This window comes from Psittacula echo, assembly GCF_963264785.1.
Source record: "Psittacula echo genome assembly, chromosome: 1".
In the NCBI taxonomy this organism is placed as follows: Eukaryota; Metazoa; Chordata; class Aves; order Psittaciformes; family Psittacidae; genus Psittacula; species Psittacula echo.
The window spans coordinates 39709822-39737371 of NC_137735.1; the positions used below are offsets into that span (position 1 = coordinate 39709822).

Sequence of the window (27550 nt, forward strand, 5' to 3'; positions counted from 1 at the left end):
CATGAAAAATAGCTTCACTTGCTTCAATGAAAATTTTAACTAGGATTCTTTTAATCTTTAGGGCTTGAAACAATTTAAACCAATAAACTTTATGCAAAATGCCACACAGAATAGCTTAATATAACCTTGAGCAGATTCTTCCATTTGTCTTTCTCCATTTTCACTCAGCTTTCTGCTATATGTTTTCCACCTATTCTGTCTTAGACATTTGAGAAATCCCATTCAGAATTTCATCATATTCTACAGAGAAAAGTAAAATCAATAGACATACTTTGGGTTATAAAAATTTAAAGGAAAAGCCTAGGTTTGGCTGAAGTGCAGAGGAAGTCCTGAGAGCTGCAGTGCTCACACCCAGAGCCCCAGCTTTAGAGCTAGTGTTTCCTTCAGTGCAAGCATTCCACATGTTGGGGCAGGTAGTAGAGCTGTCACTGCTCCCACATCCTGCTTCTTCCACGCCTTTGATTTTATACAGGAATTTGGAAGGGGAACTGGTACTATGTGGTATTTGGGGTATCATGCAAATAAATAAGGATATTTCAGGGGATATTATGTTTTCTTGCTGCATGGAAGACAATAAAAGCTAAGTTTTATGAACACTGAGCACAGACTTGTCTAAGGGTTTTTGCTTACTTTAGAAAAAGAAAAAAACCTCTAGCTCTGGTTTCTTCATGCCATGTTGCTAACAATTAAAAGTACCAATAGTTTCTCTTAAGACATTTTTATGGCTCTTGAGGCTGCCACTAGCCAGAAAAAGAAGGGAATTTTTTCTTCGTCCTTTTCTGAAAGCAGGGGGTTAAAAAAATAATTAATTCTTAAAAAAAAAAAAAAAAAAAAAAAGTAATAGCCTTTAAAAATATCATTCCTATGTCTTTATGCTCAGTGTCTCAATTCTGTCAGTTCTTGATATAACATAATGAGATGTTAACATTCACTTTTATTAAAATACTTTTGCCTTTCAGAGTGATAAAGCTTGAAGAATGTGTGCAACCATAAATACAACATTGTCTCTGACAGAGAGTATATACAACTTCAAAATTAATTTCAGGAGTTTGAAGTACTCCAATCGTCTTTTCTATAAAAGCACTCTTGATTAAGACAGGACTATCTGTAGGAATTAAGCTGACTCCACTTGTACTTAAGCTAATTTATCTTAAGGACTTATATGATCTTATACATGGCCAGGTTGAATGGAGCTCTGAGCAACCTGGTCTAGTGGAAGGTGTCCCAGCCCATGGCAGTGGGGTTGGAACTGAATATTTAAGGTCCCTTCCAACCAAACCACTCTGTGACTCTATGATCTCCAACGTATTTGAGAGGAGGAACATGCATCCTCCTCAGACAGTTGTCAGGCAGCTTACTTCTCACACAATTTTCCACAGGGAACTGAGGCACACAAAATGTAAGTGGTGGGTCTAAAATACGTAAGGATTAGAGACAGAAAAAATAAATTAACTTCTCTTATAGTGGAACAGATTCTCACTGCAAAAGAGAGGGAAATGGGAAAGCCCCAGCCAGGAGTTGGGCAGAAAAAAGTAACTCCGTAAAAGTCTTTTTATGCTTCTCTCATTTTGCCTTCAAGACAAAGTTACTGTAGGGGTAGAGTTATATGGAGTTTTATGAACTGTACATAGAGGCTGGTTTTTCTTAGCTTGGGATTTTTCAATAGCCCTGAAATACATCTTTATTCTTATCCATTGTGTCCCCATTAATACAAATAGGTATCATGCTGGTATTCATCTAAGTAATACTTTTGTCATCCACAGATGGACAGGGGATTACATGGCTAAGAAATGAAATAAAAGCTAAATCCCTATGCTCGATAAAGCTTTGCTTGTTTTCTCTTTCATTCAGGATTACCGAGTAAACATCTTTCTCCGACAGAATTGGAATGATCCACGCCTCGCATACAGTGAATATCCAGATGACTCTTTAGACTTAGATCCATCCATGTTGGATTCAATTTGGAAACCTGATTTGTTCTTTGCTAATGAAAAAGGTGCCAACTTTCATGAAGTTACAACAGATAATAAGTTGTTGCGAATTTTCAAAAATGGGAATGTACTTTATTCCATCAGGTGAGTCTCTAATCAAATTATATTTTTTTTGCAGACAGAAGCTCAAAAATGTACCAAAGAAATCCTAATGGATATCTTCAGTTGCTAGTCATGCAGAGCTATATCTGAAATAGTCGTGAGTTTTGAATACAGACCTTTATCATCATTACTGTTCATTGTTAATACTAAAATTGAAAATGATTCCTCATTAGGCATTCACATAGCAAAAATAGTAAGAAAAGTATATTTCCCATTTTAAAATACAGATACTGAGCATAGTGGAGCTAGGACACTTGCACAGAGCAAATAATCCTGGAATGGCATAATCTGAACTGGCCTATGTATGAGTTTCACATGCTGTAGCCTCCAAATGTCATGATAATCCAATTTTATTTCATTTTCACCTTTTTGGATATTTCAGTTGCACTTCAACATGGAAACATGACCTGTTTGAGGAAGCATGACATTTAAAGAATAGATCACTTGCTGCTGGAAATGGAGAGAAAAGTGAGAAGTAACCTTTTGAAAAGGTTTAAGAAGCTGTGAGCAGCAATCATAAGTATTGACAAAATCTAGTTATCCTACTTCTTTTCTCTTCTCTTCTCACCACTTTCCTTTTATTGATACTGCCATTAGTAGGCATTTTACCACTACCTTCAAAAACCTGATCTAGTGAGAAACACATCAGATATAAGCATACTAAAGCCCCATTAGACATGGTATAGATTTGATATTAATACAGTGACCTACATGTGCAAAATGTTACACTTTTCAAAGTAAACATGCCACTTGTCCAGTTAGTGTTTTGCTTTGCATGTTTTTATGACACTGCATTAACAGGTAATTGGACTTTTTGAAGAGACATCAGGAATTTGTGAAGAAATTTGTATACTAAATGAAAAGCAAAACATCTGTGACTTGCATGGATGTATCAGTGTCAAGGGAGTCTCCTCCTTTCTTGCAGTGCAAGTGGGCAGTGTCTTGCCAAGCTTACATAGGAAGAAAGGGTTGGGTTAAAATTCCTGTATTTCATATCCAAAAGGAGGTTAGCCTGCCAGTCTGGGAACATAATCATTCTTCAGTGTCACAACATGTATTCTGTCACTAGAAACAGATGGAAAGCAAGTAAAAAGGATTCTTTCTCTGGACCCAAGTAGAAAGAAGAGGTAAATCAATTATCTCCAAACTGTATGAATCACCCTGAGAGGCACTGGCAGTTTTTCCACTCTAGTCAAATAACTCCTCCTCCTTACCCCACTCGCTCCAGATACGTACAACACAGGGTATAGACACCACCACTCAACTGAAGCAAGTTTGGATTGGAACTTCAATAGAATTCAGACCAAATTCAGGGTCACATGAAATGGGAGAAAGAAAACAAACATGAGAAATTTATAATACTAAATTATAAAAGCAAACACTGACAGTGATGAAAGAAAATTATAGCTGTTGTGTTACTTATGGAGCCAGAAAGTTTATGTTGCCGTGATTTAATTAAGAAGTATTACAATTTCTGAAACAGATTTAAAATCATATAACCGCCTTCTAGCTGAGTCAGTTCAGCTTTTGATGAGGGGCAACATGTTAATTGCTAACATGCTAGATTTAATATTAAAAGTAAAAAATAAAGGAGAATACTTCTAAATTTTCTTTTTCCTTTCATTCCCTAATGATTCCTCCTCCCTTAATTGCACTGGAATTATAATATTCCCATGAAAATTATCAGGTTACAGTCCTTGATTCAATGAACACCTGACTACTTACTGAAGCGCAAAGCAAAGTCCAGGTGCCTCTTCTCTGAAATTACTTGTCATGTTACTAGCCTATTAGTCAGATTTTGTGTATGGGACCATTTTTAATGGCTTGGTAATAAGGTCTGGGTCTGAGTTCCCTCCTCAGGCTCTCCCCCTGCAGCTCTGTCACTGGTAGGCTAAACAGAAGTTATAGTAACAAAGAATCAAGAAACTTTTGAGAGCAAAAAAGAAAAATTAAAGAAATACACCGCCACCCTTGCCACCTAATGCCCACTTCCCTTTAGCCCTAATTCCAAAAACAGGGGAATGACCCATGTAAGGTTTTTGGAGAACATTCTGCCAACTGATCCAATAAATGAAGGTACAGTCATGACACTGGATGATGAATGGATATCTAAAGAACACCAGTGAGGAAAAATATGTGCCTTTAACTCTTAGAACCATAGAACCAGCTAAGTTGGGAAACACCTTTAAGATCATCAAGTCCAACCATTACCAACACCACCACTAAATCGTCTCTCTGAGGGCCTCATCTGCATGGTTTTTGAACACTTCCAAAGATGGTGATTCCACCACTGCCCTGAGCAGACTGTTCCAATATCTGATTACCCTCTCTGTGAAGAAGTTTTTCCAAATATCCAGTCTAAACCTCCCCTGGAGGAGCTTGAGGCCGTTATCTCTTGTCCCATCACTTGTTACTCAGGAGAAAAGACCGATCCCCAAGAGGCTGATGCTCCTTTCAGGTAGTTATAGAGAGCAATAACGTCCCCCAGAGCCTTCTCTTCTCCAGACTAAACAACCCCAGTTCCCTCAGCCGTTCCTCATAAGACTTCAGGGAATAAGTCTTCACCAGAAGACACCAGACCCTTCCCCAGAAGTACTACTTTAAAGATAAGTTACTGTATTGACATAAAATGTAAAAATACCCCTTTTGCTTATAAGCTGCAAAGTATTTAACAGGAAATATCAGGACTAACATGAAACACAGCTGCAGTTCAAAATTACAGACGTTTCAGTGTGCCATCAGTATCATAAAATGTTATCTTAAACCTTTTGTTGACAAATTAAGCACCTTATTTTAGAACAATAACACAGAAATTACTTTGCCATCATGATTTGCAGCTGACATCTGTTACAAAATTCGTGTAACTCTGGGTGAATTTTATGTTTGAAACACTGCACCAGTCCAATAATTCTGCTGTAACACAAAAAAGCATGCCGTTGTTGAATTCCTTAAGACCTCTCATAGACTTAAGCAACCCCACTAAAAACTTGTTTTTCTGAAAGTCTGCCATAATTTTTTTCCATATCATCAAACTAAGCTGAGTGATTGAAATGGGTTCAGATAATCTATAGCTTTTTTGAGAGCTTTCTAATTAAAAAAAATAAATGCATTTTCTTCAATTCCTAATGACTTCCAGTATTTTCATGCATCCTTCCTGTGCTCTTCTATGGCATTTTATGGTATATTTTTAATACTTTTTTTTGTATTCTTTCAGATTGACTTTAATACTGTCCTGTCCGATGGATCTAAAAAATTTTCCAATGGATGTGCAAACATGTATAATGCAGCTGGAAAGCTGTAAGTTTGCGTAATGTATTATCCTATAAATACTTTTTCAGGGATTACAACAGCTATGGAGGAGGTAGATAGACCCCTTGTTGTGGTACAAGAACAAATTTTCAAAGAAGAATCCTCTATTTTACCAAAAGAATCTGTGAAACATACATGATTTTCAAACAAGGAAGACATTCTTTCATCCTTACTTGTACAGAAAATCTGAAGTTACTACTGAACTTAAGTACCCAGTGCCAATTTATCCTTATGTAAAAAACTTATTCACACAGGAATTCACCATTAAGTCTTCCCTCTGTTCACACATACAGGGGGCAGTAATATGGAAGAGCATAAATGAAACATGAGAATAACTTAAAGAAGTGATTTATATGATTTATGTGAATATCCCGTAATCAGTAATAGCTCAGTTTCCTAAAAAGCTGGAAACAAGATGATACAATACTAAGTTCCTGCTCTGCAGATTCCTGCCTAGATCTTCACCGCGCCTACATATTTTAGCTACAGATATATGTAGTTTTTACCTAAGCCTAGAAGGGATTAGGAAAAGTGTTTACTACAAGAGAGAACTGTAGAAGATTGCAAAGAATATATATGCACTTATGTATATGCTTATGCACTGTACCTACACAGGGTATATCACTTACACAGTTCTCATCCCCTCAACTTGGGCAGCATCTTGGATCAGTGGGCCAGCCCCAGAAATATTTTGGGAAGGGCTATAGTGCCCTTGCATTATAACGAGGAAGAAGTCCAAACAAGGTATCATTTAATGAGGGATAAAATGTGAGTATGATCTGACCATCAGTCATAACACTGGAAAAATTCAGCATCTTCTAAAGACTCTGGGCTTAAAGCAATTTTTAGCAGCACAGATGGCATGACGTTGAAACCATGTTGCAAAACACAGAAAGAAAAAAAGACCTGAGAGCTTTATATTGCAGAAAAGATCTGAGAGTTTGACCAAACCCAGTGTTACATTAGAATTTCAATGGAAAAGGTAAAACTACAACTCCACCTATTTCAAACAATCTCTTTGTAAAGCCTTATTTTGCATTATATGCAAATATCGTGAGGAGAGCAGAGAAGGTGAAACCAGCTTAGATAAGACAGGCTTTGCAGAATTATCTTTCAGTTAACAGCAATACTTTTTATGTGAAATAAGATTAGCATTTGTTAACTCAACCCGTCATACAATCTACTTATCATCTCCCTTGATATCTTGCTTAGAACATAAAAGTGGATGGAAAGCATACAACAGATATGCCATTTCAAGGCACAGACACACAAAAAGACAAAACCAAAGGGTCTATCTGATGCCATGATCTGAGCTGACACAAGATGCGTGAGGAGGAAGACACAGATATGCATTAAATTCTAATTTTCCTTGTGATACAAAGTATTTGGAAATTGCCTTTTACCCCTAAAATAAGTGTACTTTGGAAGAGATTTCTGGCAGAAAAATTATGTGAAGAACAGAAATAAAATGAAGTAAGCTTTCCTTGAAAAATTCCAGCAATCTGAAGGTTCTGGAAATAAATAACAAGTGGAAAACAAATAATAAGTACCCATCTTAGTGTCAGATCTAGATTTACAGGTTTAGGATCAATAAGTAAAAGATCTCATAAAATAATTTCCTTCATATAGAATGAACAAACTGGATTATTTGAAATGTACCATAGATCAGAAACACAACACACATAATTTTATAAAATTATTTCTTGGGGAGAGTTCTTATTTTACCAGAACAAAGTAACATCTGAAAGAAAATGGAGGTAATTACCTATCAGTCAGTATGTCAGAACTGTTTGTTGCATAGGTAATGTAATGCTTTTACAAAAAATTTCAGGGTGAATATGAAAGCCTGTTCTGACTTTCATTACAATGGACAGATGGTAATGTTATAAAACAGGCTTTCAATGTGAGGGCAATGGCAGAATCTGACAGCAGAAATTTTGTTGACTGAAATTGAAAGATAATTATTTGCTGCAAATGTCAAGGAGCTTAGGCAATATTATACATTCAGTATTTAAGCAAAACTTCACAGTGAACCCAAGCAGATATTTAAGCAAAACTTCACAGTGAACCCAAGCAGATAATCCTCCTAATAACCTATGTCACCTTTATAATTAACGTGGCTAAATAGAACGTTAATATGAGGCAGTTGTACCAGAGTACATACAGATGGCAGGAATATTCACTATATACAATTATGCTTCAAGCAGAAAGTACCATAGTGTTTGACTGAACAAGCAAAAGGTATAATTTTAAAATTAATAATTATAATTTAAAATAATAATATGCTTTAAAAGTTAAGAAATTGTTGCTTTAACAGCTTCATAAAGCTCACACATTTTTCCTCTCTTTCAGCCCTTGTGAGGACAGGTTGTACAACAATTGAGCATTCTTGAACAAATAGGCATCTGATTTGCTTCATAGAAACCTTGCAGGGGCTCACAATTCCCACAAACTACACCACAGCGATCCAACACTTATTAGCTGAATAGCACTGTAGATGTTCAACTGTATTTTTCAGCAGAATATTTTTCATTGAAGTCTTGTTTTTGATCATTTGGTTCTGTGGGAGTAAATTCCCTGCTGCACGTTTACAGAGCAGAGAAAGGCAATGTTCACAAAAGAAGACCTGAACAAAATACAAATGAGTACTTCAAAATCTTGTAGTTACAGAGAAAGATCAAATTTGATTTCATAAGGAAGTTACAAGTAATAAAGCTTTTCCCATGTCGCCTTGTCTAATTCTATTTTACATTTCCAGACACTGAAAAATAGAATATAGGCAAAGTAACTGGCCTGAGGCAGAAAATTTTGCAGCATGTAGGAGCAATGGCTCTACCTATGTGTCTGATAGGGGAGCTACCACTTAGGTTTGCAAGAACAAGACAGCAGTTCCCTGAAATGGCTTTGGGACAGATCCAAAGATGTTAGGCACAGCGGCATCATTTCCAAGCTCCTAGATCTTTAAAAGCAGGAATTCACTTGCCCAAACCCAGTTTCTTTATACAGGAATTGCAGGAAGGGAAATTGGAGGAGTTACAGTATATCTGCATGCTGGACAGGAAAGTAACAAAGTAAAAAAAATGTTTTGTACAAGTCTGAAAACTGAATAATTTCTAAAACTTAAAAAAAGGTGGGAAGAAACATTCCAGAGTCTTTGGCTAAGAACAGACATCCAGTTCTCTTTAAAATTACAGAAGAAGAAAAGGAGGATGGGTGTATTTAGCATCTTCCCAAGCTTTATAGCAAATGTCCTGATGTAAGAACTGACATAACCCCAAGAGTTTGAATCCATACAAGCACCTTTAATTTCTAGGCCATGGTGTCATCCTCTCCTGTAGCTGTCTGACTTACACTTATTTGCTCACAGTGAGACAACTTAAACAGGGGGATCAAAGTACTAATTCTGGTGGTTAATGCACTGTCTGGGGAAGTGGAATATATGGGGTTTCAAAGCAGAGAACACAGTCATCTCATGACCTGAGTAAATAATCTGATCATCAGGCTGTGTTATAAAAATTAAAGTGATTGCAGAAGCAAGACAGCAGCAGCCATGCTTCCAGATGTTTCTTTTAAAAGTGATGATCATAGATTTTTTTCCACTGAGTGACGAGTTGGGTAGGATATTGTATGATTATGAATCTACAAGACAAATTTATCTCAGTTTCTTTAAAATGTATCTGATCTTGCAAGCCGTGCTCCTGCATACATCACTAAGTAAATCAGACTGTTTCTAACAAATCCCTCATCTTTTTCTCACTCATTCTACCCCCAGGTTGCAAAGAAAGACTGACCGTTACTTATAAAGGACAGATTAGGTTTTACCTTTGCTATGAAATAATAATTTTGTTTAGTACTAGATACTTTCCTTCAATATTGATACTGTTGCTCCAGAGGAAAATTCATGTATAGCTTTTCTTCCCAAATGATGTGTTTATTTTTAGCCAGCTCATATAATGTTTTTTCAAAGTCAGTCTAAGCAGCTGAATTTGCCCCTGGTTAAAGTACTTCACTTATATCATGAAGTGCCTGAAAAATATTTAAGTGGAAATGTCTTCTATTTTTAAAAGATTTATTTTATCAGATGATTTCTCAGCAACTAGAATGAGCTGCTGAATGAGCAAATAAAAATGCACATATTAAATGATCCCTTCTCTATTTCTATGCCTTACACCCGGGTAGCCTATAGGCATGTGAGATAATTTTAGTTTTATTCTGCTTGAATAAGACAAAAAGAAATGTCAGCTAGATACATATTTATTTCTGTGGCCTGTCTCCTAGGAAAGAAACGTTTTTCTTTCATATACTAGAGCTTGCTGTCTCTTTTTTTTAAATTTCACTTTTATCTCATAGCATTCCTTTTTTCATATATTACAACTTGATGTGACATTCAGTATCCCTGAACATTCAAATAATAGTAAAAATACTCAGTTACAAAAGAAACATACTACATACTAGTAGAAACATAATACAACATATGTGAGTGCTTTGTTCCTCTTATGAAACATATTACAACATATGTGAGGGCTTTATTCCTGTACTTTCAAAATTGCACAAATGAAATATTATATTTATTGTTAAGATTAATAATAGGGTTAAAAAAAACAAACCACAGACACTATATACGTTTTTATTTCAGGGACCTCATACGGGTGTTGATAATAACTTGTCAACACTATTTTTTAAAAGATAAGATTTTTTGGGAAAGATGACCCAGACAGAGGGAAAAGTTTGGCTTTCTTTTTTTCCAAACACTATAGTTTCCCTTTCTAATTAGAAATACTTCAGAAGGATCACGTTCTTTTTCCTTGCAATTTTTCCTGAAACTTGAAATTGAACATGCTGAAAATTTTCACTCTAGTTAGACGATTTTCAGTGCTGTCTAAAGGCTAGCATTAGTACATCTGCCTTGTCCACCTTCTGCCAGAGTTTTGCATAGATTAGACACATTAAATAGACTATCACTACAGTTGCATTTTATTTTATGTCCAGATATTCAAAGCATAAGTCCTGACAACCTCTCTTCATCCAATTCATTGTCTTTTCCACCTCCTTCCTCAATAGGTATGACCACATCTTTTTACTTTCATTTTTTCACACTTAGCAGCAGCTCTGTGACAGACCATTTGTTAAAGAAGAGCTGCAGGCCAAATCCAACTTTCCCAATTGTTTCAGGCCCTCTACACTGCCAGTTAATTCTGAATTCCACTTAATTTGCCAGTTCTTCATTTTGGCCAGTGCGTGGTTCACTAGCTAATTACCTGGAATGACTTCAGGCTCCTAAAAATGAGTTGTCTCTTTAAAGAGAGCTGTTTGCTGAGAGGCTACAGTGCCATGCATATGCATAATTCCTGAGTTTTCCTGAGAAATCCTCCCTCTGGCAAACTTCTGCTCCTGGGATGATAGCCTTTTTATTAACAATTTATCGTCTGCTTTTGCATTACAGATGTGCAAGACCTCAGACTTTGAGTTAACAGAGGCAGTATTAACGTAACCTAACCAGTCATGTAACTTCTGAGCAGTGCTGTTCAATATAACAATGTAGGGGTTTTGTTCTTTCTTCCCAGTTCTATGATGATACCACTTCGATTTTGTGTGATTAGTAATATCTCTGTAGAATTAAGTAAGAACAAACATCTGGACAGTAGCCAGACAACAAATACACTGCAAACTGCCTTGTACTTCAGCCACAGCAGCTGTTTTGTATCCCATAACACACACAATTTGGCACCTTTACTTCCTTTCTCAACCTTTGTGCATTTGCATACGGAAAACCAAAACCCTAGCCCACTGCATTTGAGTGACAGAAATCCTTACTAATCCACTGTAGTTTGGCCTGGTCCTGCTGACCACTATACTAGGTGATAGCCTCCATTGCTTTCAGCTATTTCTGTAATATCAAAAGATCACTTTTTCCACCAACAATGAAAAAGTGAGCTATGCCTTCGTATACTAATTAGGCCAGTGACTGACTGTCCTTTTTCAACACTAATAGGTAGCCACTAGGACTTTCCTTCATAACATTGTATTTCCCAATTACCAATAATAAAAATATCTGGTAGCAATTTATAATAGTCATCAAAACCATCTTATAGTCAAAAAAGAAAACTCCCTTTTAGAGAGAATTTGAATATCATGTTGGGCTGCAGAACACGTAAATGAGAGATATATATGTTCTGCTCAAAAACCAGCAGCAAGACAGGTAATATAGTAGGACTGGACAGCAAGAATTTAAAAGTAGGAATAACCATTATGTAGCAAAATTTTACCGTCAAAGACAGGTGTGCTCAGAAATAGGTTCACAGATTTTAATTCGGGACACATAGGCTAGGACTCCCTTCAGACAGGCACACCACATTTCTGATGGAAAGCAGAATACAGAGCAGAAACAAGGCACAGAGAGAAGATATTTCATGCTCAATCCATACCCAAGAAGTCAGAATTCAAGAGCTAAGCACTTATGTCTACTACAGAATAAGCTCCATACATCTAGAAACAGTTAATAAACATTTAAAGTTATGTGTAGTTCATAAAAGCACTCTTCTGATTGACTTTAAATCATCTCTGTATGCTCAGAGCTCAGTAGAAGGACACTGAAATGATTTATCTACACAAAATACAATGCCCTCCTGATAGAAATGTGAGACATACAAAATATGATTACGTATTTTATTTAAAAAAAAACAAAACAAAAAACCAAAAAAACCTGTAAAATTCATCTCCACATTAACATTTAGCATGGGCTTCTGTGGCATAGCCATCTAGAAAGAAATATGACTGGGGAGATAGGGCTTCTACAGGTATGAATCTGAACTTGAAAACCTGCAAGATGCACAGTTCCTCATTCTATGACTTTACTGCAAGTTGATTCCTCTTATTTCCACAAAACCATGGTCCCAGATTGTGCCAGCTCTTCCTGACAGCTAGTTTCTCTTAATTCAGTATTTATGAACCTAACAGCACAATAAAGATGTCTTATTTTTTATAACTACTACATATTTCAATGCAGTCCTTACAAGACACGGAATATATTTAAGAATATATGACAATTAGTGCAAGTTTGTACCAGTACATTTGCTGAGAATATAGTCTTCACATTTGAAGCCCACAGGTTTGTTGCAGCAGCTAATCATTTCCCTTTTGCAAATGTAGGCCTCAGTATCACAAATGCATATGCATGAAAATCTGTATAGTCCCATTGAACTCAGGCAGTAGCATCAGAATTTTGAATTAATCCACATAATTCTAATACTGTACAGTTTTATGACTGGCAATTCTAGGATCTTAAATCCAAAAAATAACGCTCTGACCTTGAAGCTTCAAAATTTTCATTACCAAAGTTCCTAACATTTCTGCTATTTGCTGTGCACTTAAAGCCCCTTCCACCCCCTGCTCTTAATGGCACTGAGCAATTTAGTGCCTTATCCATATCAGTAACATAAGATTCTACTTTGTTGTTAAGACTGAACTTTAAGGTAATTTCAAAATCTGCCATGATGTCTTCTTGGGAGCCCAGACACTTCAATAAGGGACACTAATTACATTAACCAGCAAAACTGTCAAAATTAAGAGGACTGATCTATAGGGTTGTTGTGTATATAAATGTAGTAGCATATATGCTACAGTATGGTAACGACCAACTCCTTCAAAAAGCCATTTCTATGGAAATGCGTTTTTCCCCTTATGCATAATGCACATAATACCATGAGCATTTTGAGTGTGATATTCAGCAGTTCTTCATAGAATTATTTACAAAACAAAAATATTTTCTTGGTTTTGAGGTATTTAGGAAGCTCAGTGAGTTCAATTAGTATTGCTGTTGCTCCTGAATAATTTCTAAAACAGAACAATGTAAGGTTTAGCCCTTTCTGTGCGTAGAATATACTGGGATAGGCGGCCTAGGATACGAGCTGCAGTTTGTTCTTGCAAATTCTCCTATTCTGCATTATCTCTGTTGGTGAGTAGATACTCTTCACTGTACTCTTTCTTCCTTTTCCCCATGCTAACCACAATGATGCGGTAGTTGGAAAAAAGAGAATAAAAGAGATTTTCAGTTCATTTGGAACTGTACCAAGTAACAAAATTGTTTCAGTCAGAAAATCAAAAATACCTGTCCTTGTTAACAGAGCTCACTAAAGAAAATGTAGAGACAAATTTGTGCTAGCAAATAGTTCAATATACTTAAATAATTAATGTTTCATCACTTCCCCAATTACAGGACTATTACAGGATTTTAGATTTCCCTAATTCCATGGGCACATTTGAATGGGCCATGTATTTCATATTTAATAAAGGTACATATATTTAATATAGATTTAAGTTGCTTAACATATGTAGTTGAAATATTATATACATTATACTATTTGACATTTCTTTGGTATAACATAAACTCACTTCTCCAATAAGCTTCTCTATATTTTAAGACACACTTTCTCCGTACCTATGATCTTGACTTACAAAAGGGAAGTTACAGTATTGAATGCTAAAGCTATATTTGGGCATTTAAAATGTAAACATGATAAAAATTACTTACTACAACAGCTTTTATTTTATTTTTATTTGCCATTATTTTTACCAGGTCACACTAGAGAATAATTAGTGGGCAGGGTAGATAGATAAGAAAAATTAAAAGCATGAATTAGAGATGAATGAATCTGATTTACTGAAATACATTTTGACACAGCAGTTGTTTCTTGTCAATTCAATAAGTTTCATTCAGGGGATATGACTTCTGGCCATAATCTACATGCTTCAGATGATAATCTGCTTTACACAAAACTGCTTTTTGTCTGAATTCATGCAAAGTTTGATAGGACCCATACTTTTGATATTTTTAAAGTTTGTGGCATTTAATACTGAATTTTAATACTGTGTATATGGAATGTCATGCATACAATAAGACAGAAAAATAATTGTTTCCTTGCACAGTTAATATGCAGCTGTAATGACTTGAGCAATTTCTTATCTTAATTACTTATTTAAAAGGATATGATCTCCTTTTCAGCGAATTCATCCAGCCCCAAGAGAATACCAAAGTAAACCACCAGTCAGCCCGAGTGTCTGTTGTAAAGCTGTGTGTATAGGTACTCCCCAAAAGAAAGAATCTAGAAGGAAGGTCTTGAAAACAGTTTAAAATTTGTAAACAACAAAGCTTATAGGTGCATTCAACATTGACCAAAAAAGATGAAGTATGTCTCAGATTTGAGGTCAGCGTATAAGGGCATTATGGCTGAATATCATTTATTCATATTTACGTATTCAAAGAGAAACAAAGTCACTGAATATGACAGGGGAAAGATTTATGCCCACACATCAAAGAAGTTATTTCCTTCACTGGAACTCAAGATTTCAGTATTTGCTGCAGACAGTTACTCTCAGAAAGTTCTGAAAAAATATACATTGAACAGTAATTTGCTACTGGAAGGTTAAAAATATTTGCAGTTAGTAGGTTATCCTCAGCAGCGCATAACTACTGGACTAAACCAGAAAGGAAATATTGCAAAGAAGCAAAATAGATGAATGAAAGATATAATTTAGACATAAAAACCCCTCTCTTTTCATTCTAGTTCAAGCTATTATATGTGTCTCAAGTGTGCCCTTGTTGTTCAAATTATTACAACAGTAGAAGCTATCTAGTTTTAGATTTCAATCTTAAAAACTCACTTTGTCCAAATCTATTAGATTCTGAGAAAGTCTTAATGAAAACTGAACAAGAATAGGAATCCTTTTTTTTTTTTTTTTTAATTCATTATAACCAGATAAAATATATTCAGAATAGTAATAAAATGAAATGCCAGCGATATACCGGAAAATTAATATATGACATATCCAGAGGAAGTAGAGATATTTCCCCCAGTGATATCCCATGCGAATATTCAGCTGAGAGGGGGAAATAGCAGGGGAAAGTACTTGCAATTTACAAAGTCTGGCCCTTGATTAGTACTTCTATTATGGCTTTTTGCTGTTTTATTTAATCTTATACAAACATGCATGAGGTAAGGATAAATCCAGGAATCTGGATATTGAAACTGAATGTCTTTAAATGTCATAATACATCAGAGTCAGCTAATATGAGAAGATTACGATCAATTTCTCTCCCTTGTTTTGTACCAGTTTCGAAGTATTTTTTTCAATTCAAGGAATACCTCACTCCTGCAGAAATTTTCTTTCATTGTTTTCTGTGAAGAGTTTGCACCTTACAATTCAAATTTACATACATCCATAAACATAGCTTTCACAATCCACTATTTCATCTCGAATAAAAAGAGGAAGACACCTGAGTGTGAAGGGCCTATTGGATCCTTCACAGGCAGGGTAGGGTAAGATGATCCCAAGCACCCAAGAAAATTGGATGCTTAGCTCATTTTGATGCTTTTGTTAATTCCATTAATAGACTGACTATAAAGATTTCACAAAGGATGCAGAAGATTTTTCTCTAGTTCAGAATGTTTGGTGATTAAGAGATACAAGCAGACCTCTATTATCTCCATTTTGTAACATTTACTCAAGTTAACACTATTTGGTATGTCCCTGCTTTTCAAAGTTTGAAGCTCACCTAGAGTTGGTTTGCGATTTTGTTTATTTTGCTTTTCTTTTTAGTTGGATACACAATGAATGATCTCATTTTCGAATGGCAAGAAAAGGGAGCAGTTCAAGTAGCAGAAGGTCTCACTCTGCCACAGTTTCTGCTGAAAGAAGAAAAGGATTTATGTTACTGCACCAAGCACTACAATACAGGTAGGAAAGCATGTTAGTGATTAAAACTGGAAAGACATTTAACATTTATGCTATTTTGGAAACTTTATTTATTTAATTATTCTCACAAGAAGATTAAAATTTCCAGGTGCATTGTGCAGGATAATGCAGTCTTTAATAACTGATATGACAAAACAAAACTACCTGAAGGTTGATCAAACTTCTGTGTTAGCTAATTTAAGAAACTACATAGTTCACATAATTCAGAAGCAATACAGCCAGGAGTTTTATTTTTACAGTAGGTGCCATGAACACATCTATACTGAACTACTGAAATTAAAAAGTAGTATGCTAAGCATTGACTGGCTCAGTGAGGAAAAAGGGACACAGGGCATTCCTATGAGCTGCTGTCACATTTAGATAGGAGAAAGGGTTTATTGTCATAACTCTAGAGAACAGCATGGTCATTGTTATATTTCTGCATTGCTTTGGCCAAACTGCATTTCTGTGGCCAAACAGGTGCTCTAAAATGTGAGTGCAGCCCACAGCCCTGAAAAGACGTCTGAGGTTCGTGCCTCTACTTAAAAAAACAATTGGGCTATATGATTTGTCCAGAAAAGTCAAGCCATTTACAAGTACAGAAAACTGGGAAACCTGGATGCAGGCACCCACCACATGCTTCAGGATAGAGACTTTAAAAGACCTCAGCAGGTGAGAAGACAATTGCACAGATGTGGGACGTGCCTGCAACTAGCAGGGGGAATAAAATGCAGTGCTGAGTGGCACCAGCTGCAGGCAGAAGGGTATGTCCTCACCAGAGGAAGCAGCAGAGTGGCCTGCTCTGAGTTACAGAACCAAAGCTAGAGGTACAAATCTAGAAGAATTCTGTCAGGGCAAAGACAGTCTTACTCATGCAGGACTATATTTTTTGTGAGATTCTCCTCTTCAAGTACTTTCTCCAGAGTATTTATTTTTTTATTCAGGTCTGCAGTATGAAGTTAATCAAATTAGAGGGGGTTGATTTGCTTTCTAGGAGGGTGGGAGTGCCTTTCATTACTTTTTACAACCAGAATTATTAACTACCAATTCTAGGCTAAAGAACCCTAAATATTATATTAAAAGACAACAGCTAAGAGTTTCTTTTCCTCCATTATATCACTCAGATACGTGACCAGTAATGTGCTTTCTTAAGGCTCCTGCAAAGAGGTGATGTAGACAGATATGCCTTCAAGACACTCCACAAGAAACAAAAAAAAAATCAAAACCAGAAATAAAGCCTATTTCTCTGGCCTACAAGAGAGTAGATAAAATGAATTCCTAAAAGAATGCTGAGCAAATGCTGCTTGGTATGCAATAAGGGACCAAAGAAGAGTATTCAGTTTCAATTTACTTACAGCACAGGATGAAAGCTCTTCTGAGATTTCCCATAAAACAACAACAACAAAAAAACCAAACCAAAAGCCTCCCTGTGAAGCAAATTCATGTGAAGCTTCAGGACAGTGTGTGGAAACTCATCAGTGCATGTCTCATCAGTGTTTCATGGCCAACTGAAAATGGATCAGTCTAACCACAGCTTGAAAAATAAACTGCTTCTAAATATAGGGACATAACAGTTTCAGAACAGTACAGCATAATAGCTCATCAAGTCTTGTGTTCTGAAGTGACGCAATGACATTTCTGAGCATTTTCATGTTGTTGGGTCCACTGGTATATCTGCAGTGACAAATTTGGGAAGTGATGTAGAATCATAACAAGCAGAAAAATCACAATATGCAAACCATTCACATTACAAGGATGGTCTTGCTCTACCACGTCTTCATTCACTTCATATGTGACACACATTGCTCCCTTGGGCTCTCATGCAAAACCCAATTTTAATTGCAATCACTTTGAAAAACTAACAATCTATGACAGCTGAGGACATGACAATCCGTAGACACAGAAAACAGCACTGCCTGACTCCAAAAGGGCATTTTTCGCCACAGAAGAGACCTCAGTTATCACCCCTGCACTGATAAAAATTGAAACATTCTACCTTAAATAGTCATTGCATAAAAAATTATCAGCTGTCCTTGAAGCAGAGACATTACATCTAGATGTCCTTGCTATTTATGTTGCTGTTAGATTCTCCTTAGTTTTTACTTCTCCCCTCTGTAACACTGCTAACACAGTGGAGCATGTGACTAGTCTTTCACCTTGCAGGACTTCTGTTCAAGTCATTATCTACCGGGCTCCCAGACCTTTCCTGTACAACCACTGCCTACCCAGTCCATCCCCAACCTGTACCAGTGCATGTGGTAACCTCACTTTCATTGCACAACTGTGCATTTATCTTTACCAATTGTCATGATGCTGTGATGGGTCCTCCAGTCTATGGAGATCCCTCTGAATGGCAGTTTGGTCCTCCGTTCTGAGCAACTGCAAATCCATCAAGTTGAAACAGAAATTATTTTATTTTTTTCTACATTTATTTTCAACACTTTTTACCGCAGTCATTACCAGTCTTACACCAATGTTAAGCTTACCGCCTGCCACAGAACAAGCTATGTAAAGTCACTTCCTTCCTGATCAAGAACTTACATTTACGTAGTCAATGGCACCTGAAAGCATCAGCACTGATATTCCCCAATATGCCACTGATATTTGCAGACCATTACTTGAAAGAAAAACTTAATGGTAGTACATTCCTACAGCCGTTTTGTGAATCTTAGTTTTAGATGAATCTTAGTTTTAGATACATAGACACCAGCCATATCTATGAGAACATGTCCAGTTTTATGACAGACACTTGAAAATCATTATTTCTAGTCAGGCTGCATGATCATAGACACATCCTGGATGTTTTACAACAAGGAAAAGACAAGTACTTTTATAAGCAGTTTTTATCTCTTTGACTGTTCTCAGTGCGTGTTGTAGTGCAATAGACATTTGTTTTGAGTAAATAATGGTCCTTTTTTCCTTCATACAAAGGTACAGAGACAAAATAAGAATACTCAAAGCATTACAATGGCAACTATTTAGGGAGAACCTGGGAACCCAAGGTATTAAATGTTATAAAACAGTATCATAAAGTGCAGCAGCCGCTCTGCATCAATCCATGCAAAATCTGTTTCCTGGGTCTACCTATTGAGTCTACCTATTGTTTTGTCTTAGAAGATGAGTCTTTCAACTTTTGCTTTTAGAAGAGAGGACTGTCTAGTTTTGCTCTATAGAGAAAAGTGCATCAGCTGCCTTTTGCAGTACATCTTTTCCAGACAAAATGACAAACTCTGACTTCTGCAAGTCTAGAAATGATAAACACTGCAGCAGTTCAGGACTGCACCTACAAATAAACACTCTAACGCAATGTTCAGGCTCAGACTGAGCTTGAATGCTTAGGACCTTCATGGGTAGTACAGGAATGTACTTCCTTAGCTGCCTAAGGGAGTGATTCCCAGAAGGCAGACAATGGTAGAAGCCCTATATTGTATTAAAGAATCTAAATCTAAGTCAGTTATTTTGGCTAAGCCAGGGAAGAATTCTCACTCTCCATTTCCCCTTTCATGCTATCTCTCAGTACTTAATTTCATGTTAAATCTGTGTCTGTAGCTGTTTATCAAGGCGGAAAATGCAGTGCTAGGGGAGAGGACCATCATCACATCTCAGTTGCCTCAGGACTCTGTTAGCAAATCTCCATAGATAGCAATATTTTGGCCATTGGGCTGGCTGGCTGATATTTGGTCATTGGTCTTCAGTAAAAACAGAATCATGTAGTCCACCTCTGTATTGGCTTTTATCTTTATTACTCAGGCATGCTATTTCTTTGGCTCAGTTTCCTAAGGTGATTCTCCATTACAAAAACTTTCTATGTAGCTTCAGAAATAGCTCCTCAACTTTCCTGGGAATTGTAAACATGACCATGATATTGTGAGGGTACAGTATTGAAAGCTTCCCACAGGGAATATCTTAAAGATTGCTGAAAGGGGACAAATATGTTTAAGTTCTACCAATTACTGCCTCTGGAGCAGTTTGAGGCAGAGGAAACTGAAAAGGACACCTTATGGTCTGAAAGATACTACTTATGCTTGATTTTGCTTGCACACAAGCACACTGCTACCTGCATAGCTCACTACTTAACCAGCACCTGCCATTGTCAGAAGAGGCTGTACAGCATGAAGTTGTGCTAAGGTGGAAAATTGCTCATCTCGGGTTACTCACAGTTGGCCACAGCAGCAACAACCAAAAAAACAATATGTGACTTAAATACTGACTCCAAAGAAAAGCCACTTGTACTTTATGGGGAAAAGAAAAATCATATAGACTGACTGGAATATCAGTTTCAGTGTGAACATTGCATGGAAATCAGGCCAACCAAGCAGATCTGACCTTGTTACCAAAGAACATGTGTAAGAGAGAAAAATGCACTATTGCATGCATATATACCAGTACATTCACTTCATATGCATAGGTACAGCATTCAGCAAGGCAGTACTCTCGGTGCCTTTAACACACTTGAATCCCTGGTTAGGCTGGACTTCCAAACATGAAGGACCTTTGTTTCATGAAGAAAAATGTTTATCTTTTAGGAAGCTCTTAATAGCTGTTCTTTCTTCTGCATTAGAAAAATCTGTCCATTTTATGGATTGTGCGCACATCTAGATTTACCCTTAGTCTGAAATAGCATCAGGCTTTAATATGTTACTCGGCCTCAGGAAACCACAATACCACAAAGGTTTCATATGTTCCTCCTGGCTACTCCCCATGATGTTTACAGTGAATATCAGAATGAACTAGAGTTTACCTTCTGTGTGCTGCAAATGAATTATTAGAACAATGCTTTTAGCTGCTTGGATATTTCTTTCCCCAGCTGAGATGACTTCATGGGTATGTCTCTTCTGATCTAGTCAAGCATCCAGTCAAAAAGATTAAAACACAGCGAACCTGGCTTTGAATTTGAAATAAAATAAAGGACGAGAAAGGAAACCCACAGCTGGAAAAGAACAATGCAACCTCTGCTGACTGCCTCCGCTGACTGCCTCCTAGCTGAAGTTCACAGCTGCTAGTGCAATCTATTTTTTTTTTCCATTCTGCTTCATTAGCCAAGTTTATGCAAGTGGCTCTGACCTCAGCCAGGAAAAGCAAAAATTAACATCACCCCTTCCACACTTAGACCAGCAACTGTTACAACTGCAGTGCCAAGACTGACTTCCAACTGTTGCCTTTCTCTAATAGTCAGCAGGGGAGTAACACAAAGAAGTCTACCTGGGGAGACAGCAGTCTCCCAGGGAAGTTGCCACGTGTTAATTGTTCAATGCTATTCTGGAACAAAGCAGATGCGGACTTGGCAACCCTGGGATAATGGTTGGACTTGATGATCTTAAAGGTCTTTTCCAACCTACTTGATTCTATTATTCTATATGAGTGGCATGTCCACAAACTCACTGGGCCTGAGACAAAGGCAGGAATCTAAAGTCACACATTCTGCGCAGTTAGGTAAAAGTATTTTTCCCCTTTGGCACACACTTCACTTTCTTATTTTCAATTTTCGTCAATGGGGGCTTGAGGCTTTTCGTTTGTTTTGGGGGTTGTTTTTAACCTTGGTCAATAATGTCTAGAAAAATACAAATCTGTGCAAAAAAATCTTTCAGCATAGTTCCTCTAAAACATGACTCAGACTGAGTTTTGGCCTCTTCATTATCCCATCTCTTTTCTATCCTTTTCTATGATTACAATATATTCCATTTGTACTTCTCTCATTCAAAATCTCTTTCATTTTCTCAGGGTTCTGTTGTCCACAGTTGTTCTCTCTCCTTAGTTTAGACAAACCTGGCAAACTTACAACCACATAAAAAATACCCACATCAGACCTAGTACATTATTTATTGCTCCCTCTTTAGGACCATGGTGTTGAGAGCTCTGTAACAGTTCGAGCCCACTTGAGTACTCAGGAAAGAGACTTAGATCTCTTTTCCCACCTTTCTCTGGAGAAAAAAAAAACAAACAAAACAAAACTGTACAAGCGATAGCCAAAGTTTACTCACATTCCAGTCGTGCACGTATTACACTTTCTGATGCTCCTGAGTTTTCCTTCCTAATTTGTTTTCAAAGAAGAATATAGGATCCTATAAGAAGGAAATGCTCCATGCTGAACTGTAATTATTGTGATGCCAAATAAAACAGCTTTGCAAGAGACCTAGATCTGGTTGATGCATTTCTGTCACTCCTTACCCTCATGATTTCCTGTGATGTATGAGAGAGAGACCAGTGCTGTCCAAGTCTACTGTCACAAAAAAACAAATCTTCAGGGTAAGGATCAGTTTGAAGAAAGAATATGATTTTGACAAAGGCCCAGTGCAGAACTTCTAGTTACGTGGGCTGTACTGAACTGCTAAGTAAAAGCATGTATCTTGTAGGTATCCTTTTGAAGATCCTGGAAGAGAAATATAAGGGAAAATCCTGGCCTGTCCTGTTCACTTCATTAAACCAGGACTTCATCATTTGATTGAAGCAGAAATCAGTTTTGAAGCTGGGGCAGCAGATGGTTGAGACAGGATTTGGGACACAGATTTCAGGAGTGTAGATAGGAGTCAGAAAAAAACAGCAATTAGGAATGGAACTAATAATTGAGCCAGAAGATATAAAACTCCTGGGATATATCATGTCATTTTAAAATTGAACATCATAACTACTGTCTTTCTAAATAATTTTTTAGTGTCTCAACAGAATAAAAATTTTATACAATGATAATTACTATGACATCATAGAAAGAACAGCCTGTGAAGAGAACTATTATGAAAAGAATTAAGTTCAGAAGATATTTCCAAGCCTAGAATAAAAAAACATTTCCATTTGACTTTATCTGAAACTCATTTCTGTGTGCTTAAAACTTGCCACAGCATAATACACAATACATGAAATTAGTATAGCATAAGCTCATAAATAAGTCCATTACATGAATTTTGTTAATATGATAAATATTAAAGCATTATTAATGTGGAACTATTTTCTGTAAAATGACATTTTGGCAAATAAGAATGGATTAGGAAAGTATCCATCAAAATAGATACATACTATAACCAAAAAACTGCATACCAATTAAGAAATAAACAAATATATAGCTTTCCATGTTAAATTAGGAAATTCTTTCATTCAAATAAGGAAGAAATCTTAGCTATGCATATTTCCTGCTGTAAGAAACTGTGTATTCACTTATACTCTATTTACGGTAACAACATTGCCGTCAGCATCATTCATATGTGACTAATATGAGCATTGAGCAGAATTAGAAAATCTGATGAGACCAGGTCAAGATCTGTGAAATATTCTACAGTCCACAGGGTTAAAAAAAAAAAAAAAAAAGGCAATCTGGATAAGAGAAAAAAATGGGCTTATGGCATTTCTATGAACAAACAATAATATTTTTGTTCTGGTTTAAGTTGTTTGATGCTCAGTATCTGGGAAAAAATTTAATTAGCTTCCTAAAGTTATTTAATCTCAAATCCTCAATTTCTATTTAAATCTCAGACATTGTACTTTTGAACTGGAACAGTTTGAATGGGGATAAAAGGCAAGACTTAGCAGAATCCTAATGCCCAAACTGATCTCACTATATTTTTCTCAAATTCATTGAAGCAAAAAAACCCCCAAGTTTAAGCTTCAAATTGAACCAAAAGATAAAGGAGATGTTATACAATAGGAAAGGAAGCCTTTTCTTTGCATACAGCAGTATTTCCAAACAATAGAAAAACAAGTATGATCACACAGAGGAAGTTTCCTTTGTCATAATGAATTGTGTTTTGGTTTTTATAAAGAAAGAAGAGTTCCAGAGGTTAGTGAATTCTTATGTTTTCAGGTTTTCTGCCCACTTTCTTTCCAGTAAATACTCCTGTAATAATAGAGACCATGCATACTAAAAATCACTGAAGAGAAATCAAAACACCCATCTTTCATTAGAGAACAATATATATTTGACAGAGTGTAAATTCTTTAATGTGCGCACTAGATGTTGACAGTAAAGAACATTCTATTTCTATTGAATATTTCTTCTTTGCTATAAAAAGGAAAGTTTACGTGTATTGAAGTCCGATTTCACCTTGAGAGGCAGATGGGTTACTATCTCATCCAGATGTACATACCAAGTCTTTTGATCGTCATTCTCTCCTGGGTGTCGTTTTGGATCAATATGGATGCAGCTCCAGCCAGAGTGGCTTTAGGCATAACAACTGTACTGACCATGACAACACAAAGCTCAGGTTCACGAGCATCTCTTCCAAAGGTAGGCAGAATTTCCTTTGTTTGCACTGCATTAGTACAAAGTCATAATGCTGTGTGACAAATAAACACCTTCAGTCAACCTTATAATGTGTGTTTGAATTATCAGTATTCAAGCATCTTCTAAAGGACATAACCTTGAAATATTTAGGTGAGTTTTGAGTCACCAGTCAAATATATTCCATTCCTGCCATCTCAACTATTTAGCCAACTATCTACTAAATTCCACAAACTTCAGTAAGTAATGAAAGCAGTGTTATTCAGTACTATATAAATGCTGTTTAGCACTTGGCTAGCTCATAATTTTCCAGATCCCAGTATTTGATGACATGCTAACAGATATCACTGAATTTCTAAAGTTCATAGATTCTAACCTTCTCTCGATATTTCTTTCTCAAAACCTGCCTACATTATGAATTAACTCACTAGTTAAAATTAACTAGTTAACTAGTTAACTCACTAGTTACAATTTACATTAAAATATAGAAAAATGTGAAGCTAAATAGCTCCAGACAGCTGCATAAAGAATGGCTTGCTACATGCTGTAAATAGCTTAAATTATATTTGTATGATTAATTATTTAAGTTTTCTGACTTGTCATTGCTTTAGAGATTTTCAATTTAAGGCTTATTCTTTGACCATCTTCATGCTCCACTGCACTTAACAGAAATAAAATATACACAATAAAAATACACAAAGTTCACTTCTGTATTTAGTTTTAACATGGTATTTTTATGCTGGTTAATTAAATTTTTTTCCAAGTAAAATAGATATCCGTAACAGGGGTGTGTTTCATGCCTCAAATATATGGATCTAAATGCATCTGAATCTAGCATCAACAGATAAGAAAACAAAATTATATAAAACCTCAGAAAAATAAGACTGTAAGAGGTTACCAAAGAGAGCTACAGATGGTTTTTTGTCACATTTTTTAAGCCTGAAGCTAGTTATGTTCGTTTATATGACAAAGCTCTTGTAAATATACACATAGGGAGAGGCCCTACTTTCCTAGTTCAGATGATGTCCTGCAGCAAAGCTTGGCAGTAAAGGATTGCAATGAGTTCATCTACTCTGTAATTGGTATTCAGTAGTTCCACTGTGTCAAAATTACAGGACTAATCTGAACCTATAACTTTGATTTACTGTGTCTGTATTAGCAGAGAATGAACATACTAGTTATCAATTTATCTTCCGTCTTCTAGCTAATTTCTATTCCAGGCACTTTAAATCAGATCTATTCTAATACAGGAATTCCCACTGATCCCACTATAAGGTATTCTTTGGTTCCTTAGTATCATTCACAGATCTCAGTGGGACAAATTGAGGAATAGCATGTGCTTCTTCTGGATTATTTGGTTTGTGATACAGTGTACACAGTACCTTATAAGGAACTGTTAATAAGAAACAGTAAATATATTTTGCCAAAGACTACCTTTTTTGAAGAAACATTTAACAGTTATATCTTGAATTGTTGTCCTTCTTATTATCTAGCTTTCATGTTAAGTTTCATTTTATAAAAGTAGTGTTAGGATGTGAAGATATTAATGAACTTCCTCCTTCCTGATATGAAATGCTAAACTTCACATCTGTGATTTTAACACAGTCTTCTTCTCTTTCTCTCTATAGGTATCATATGTGAAAGCGATTGACATCTGGATGGCTGTGTGTCTGCTCTTTGTATTTTCTGCACTTTTGGAGTATGCAGCTGTAAACTTTGTGTCAAGGCAACATAAAGAACTTCTGCGATTCCGCCGCAAGAGGAAGAAGAACAAGGTAAAAGTAACAACATTCACAACTTTGAAAGAGAGTCAGAGATTGATTTATGCCAGGATAAAGGGTTAATTTGGTAAACACAGTCAAGGCTTAAAGTGGCAATATAAATAAAATAGCAGCATTCACTGTAGGTAGAGGGTCACTACAAGGACTATGCACTGCATAAATCCAACTTGAAGTCTTAAAGAGGGATTAAGAAGGATTTAAACGAGGCATGAACCATCTGGGAGCCATCTGCACAAGCATGAATTCTGTTAGAAGAGTTAAATTCTTTGGTGGATGAATGTTACTGGTCTTGCAGCAGTTTTTACTACATTGAGATCTAACAAATAATGTTTCCTAAGTTCTTTCTAGTATTCAGTTCAAAGCCTTAGCAGCAGTGTTTTACGTAAATACTTTATTTTTAATATAAAAAATAATTAATATTACTGATGAAAGAACAAACGTTTTATTTTAAAAGGCTGAGAAATGTTTTTTTCTTCTAACATTAATTTAGTGTAAATTGTTCGTACAACTAGTAAGAAACTTTAATATGGCAATGGTTATTAATATTTATTTTATAGCTGAAGCTATCTAGACGACTTGCAAAGTAAGCCACTATCAAGTGCAAAGTCAAACAGCTAAGGCTACAGGTTTTAATTCTAAAGTTGCAGTCTTATCAAGCAATAAGCAAAATTTCTTACAACAATATGTAACTCCTACTTCGGATTTTTCGAAGAGTAGGGTTTTCTCCAACCTACTCATTAAAAGAATATGCACCACTGTTGTCATGCAGAGCCTTTCTGCTGGCTTTCAGTGACTATCTAGAGTATCACTGCGGATTAAAGTCTGACCATAGCTCAGACTTAGCTCAGCCATCTTTTGTTCCTGAAGACTTACCTCAATTTATTGCTTGCATCACAAGGAGAGGACATTTTACAGGTTGTTTCCTTTTTACTTAGAAGATATGGAAAATCTGTAATGCTGAAAAGCCTGCCTAAGCAGTCTGTACTAGCAAGACTCCATGTTAAAGGCAGGCCGGACAGTCAAATGAATATGACATTCTCATACATTTGCCTGTTCCAGTGTGTTGAGTCCTAGACTTCAGCTGCCGAAACTCATGTACTGTAGCATAGAGGATGATTCAGACCACCTGTACCTTCTTTCAACATTTTTTCCTGTGAAAAAAGGTGGGTTTTTCTTCTCACTGATAGTAGTAGAAAAAAACACTTTCTGAGACACACATTTTTGTGACAGATTGTTTATTTTTCAATTGTGGCAGCTCTCTGAAAGCTGCTTAACGGTTTGGACTAGGTAAGTGGTCCAGGCAGAGACAGATTACTGAGCAGGGGACAGGTGAGCCACAACAAATGCATCATGTATCAAACAGCAGCAGCTAGTGATACATTATGTGACTACACCTCTAGCCCATTCATTTTTTTCACCATGTGTTG

General features: G+C 36.3%; 1 protein-coding gene across 1 annotated transcript in view; it reads left to right on the top strand.

The window, feature by feature from the left end:
- The window catches only part of GLRA3 (glycine receptor alpha 3), a gene marked incomplete at both ends in the record, with an annotated part of 76647 nt that overhangs the window by 41947 nt on the left and 7150 nt on the right, over positions 1-27550 (top strand). Inside the window, 5 exons of the mRNA XM_080620787.1 lie at positions 1852-2075; positions 5308-5390; positions 15999-16136; positions 24134-24348; positions 25971-26117. Coding sequence (XP_080476913.1) covers positions 1852-2075; positions 5308-5390; positions 15999-16136; positions 24134-24348; positions 25971-26117 — 807 coding nt within the window. The remainder of the gene's footprint in view (positions 1-1851; positions 2076-5307; positions 5391-15998; positions 16137-24133; positions 24349-25970; positions 26118-27550) is intronic.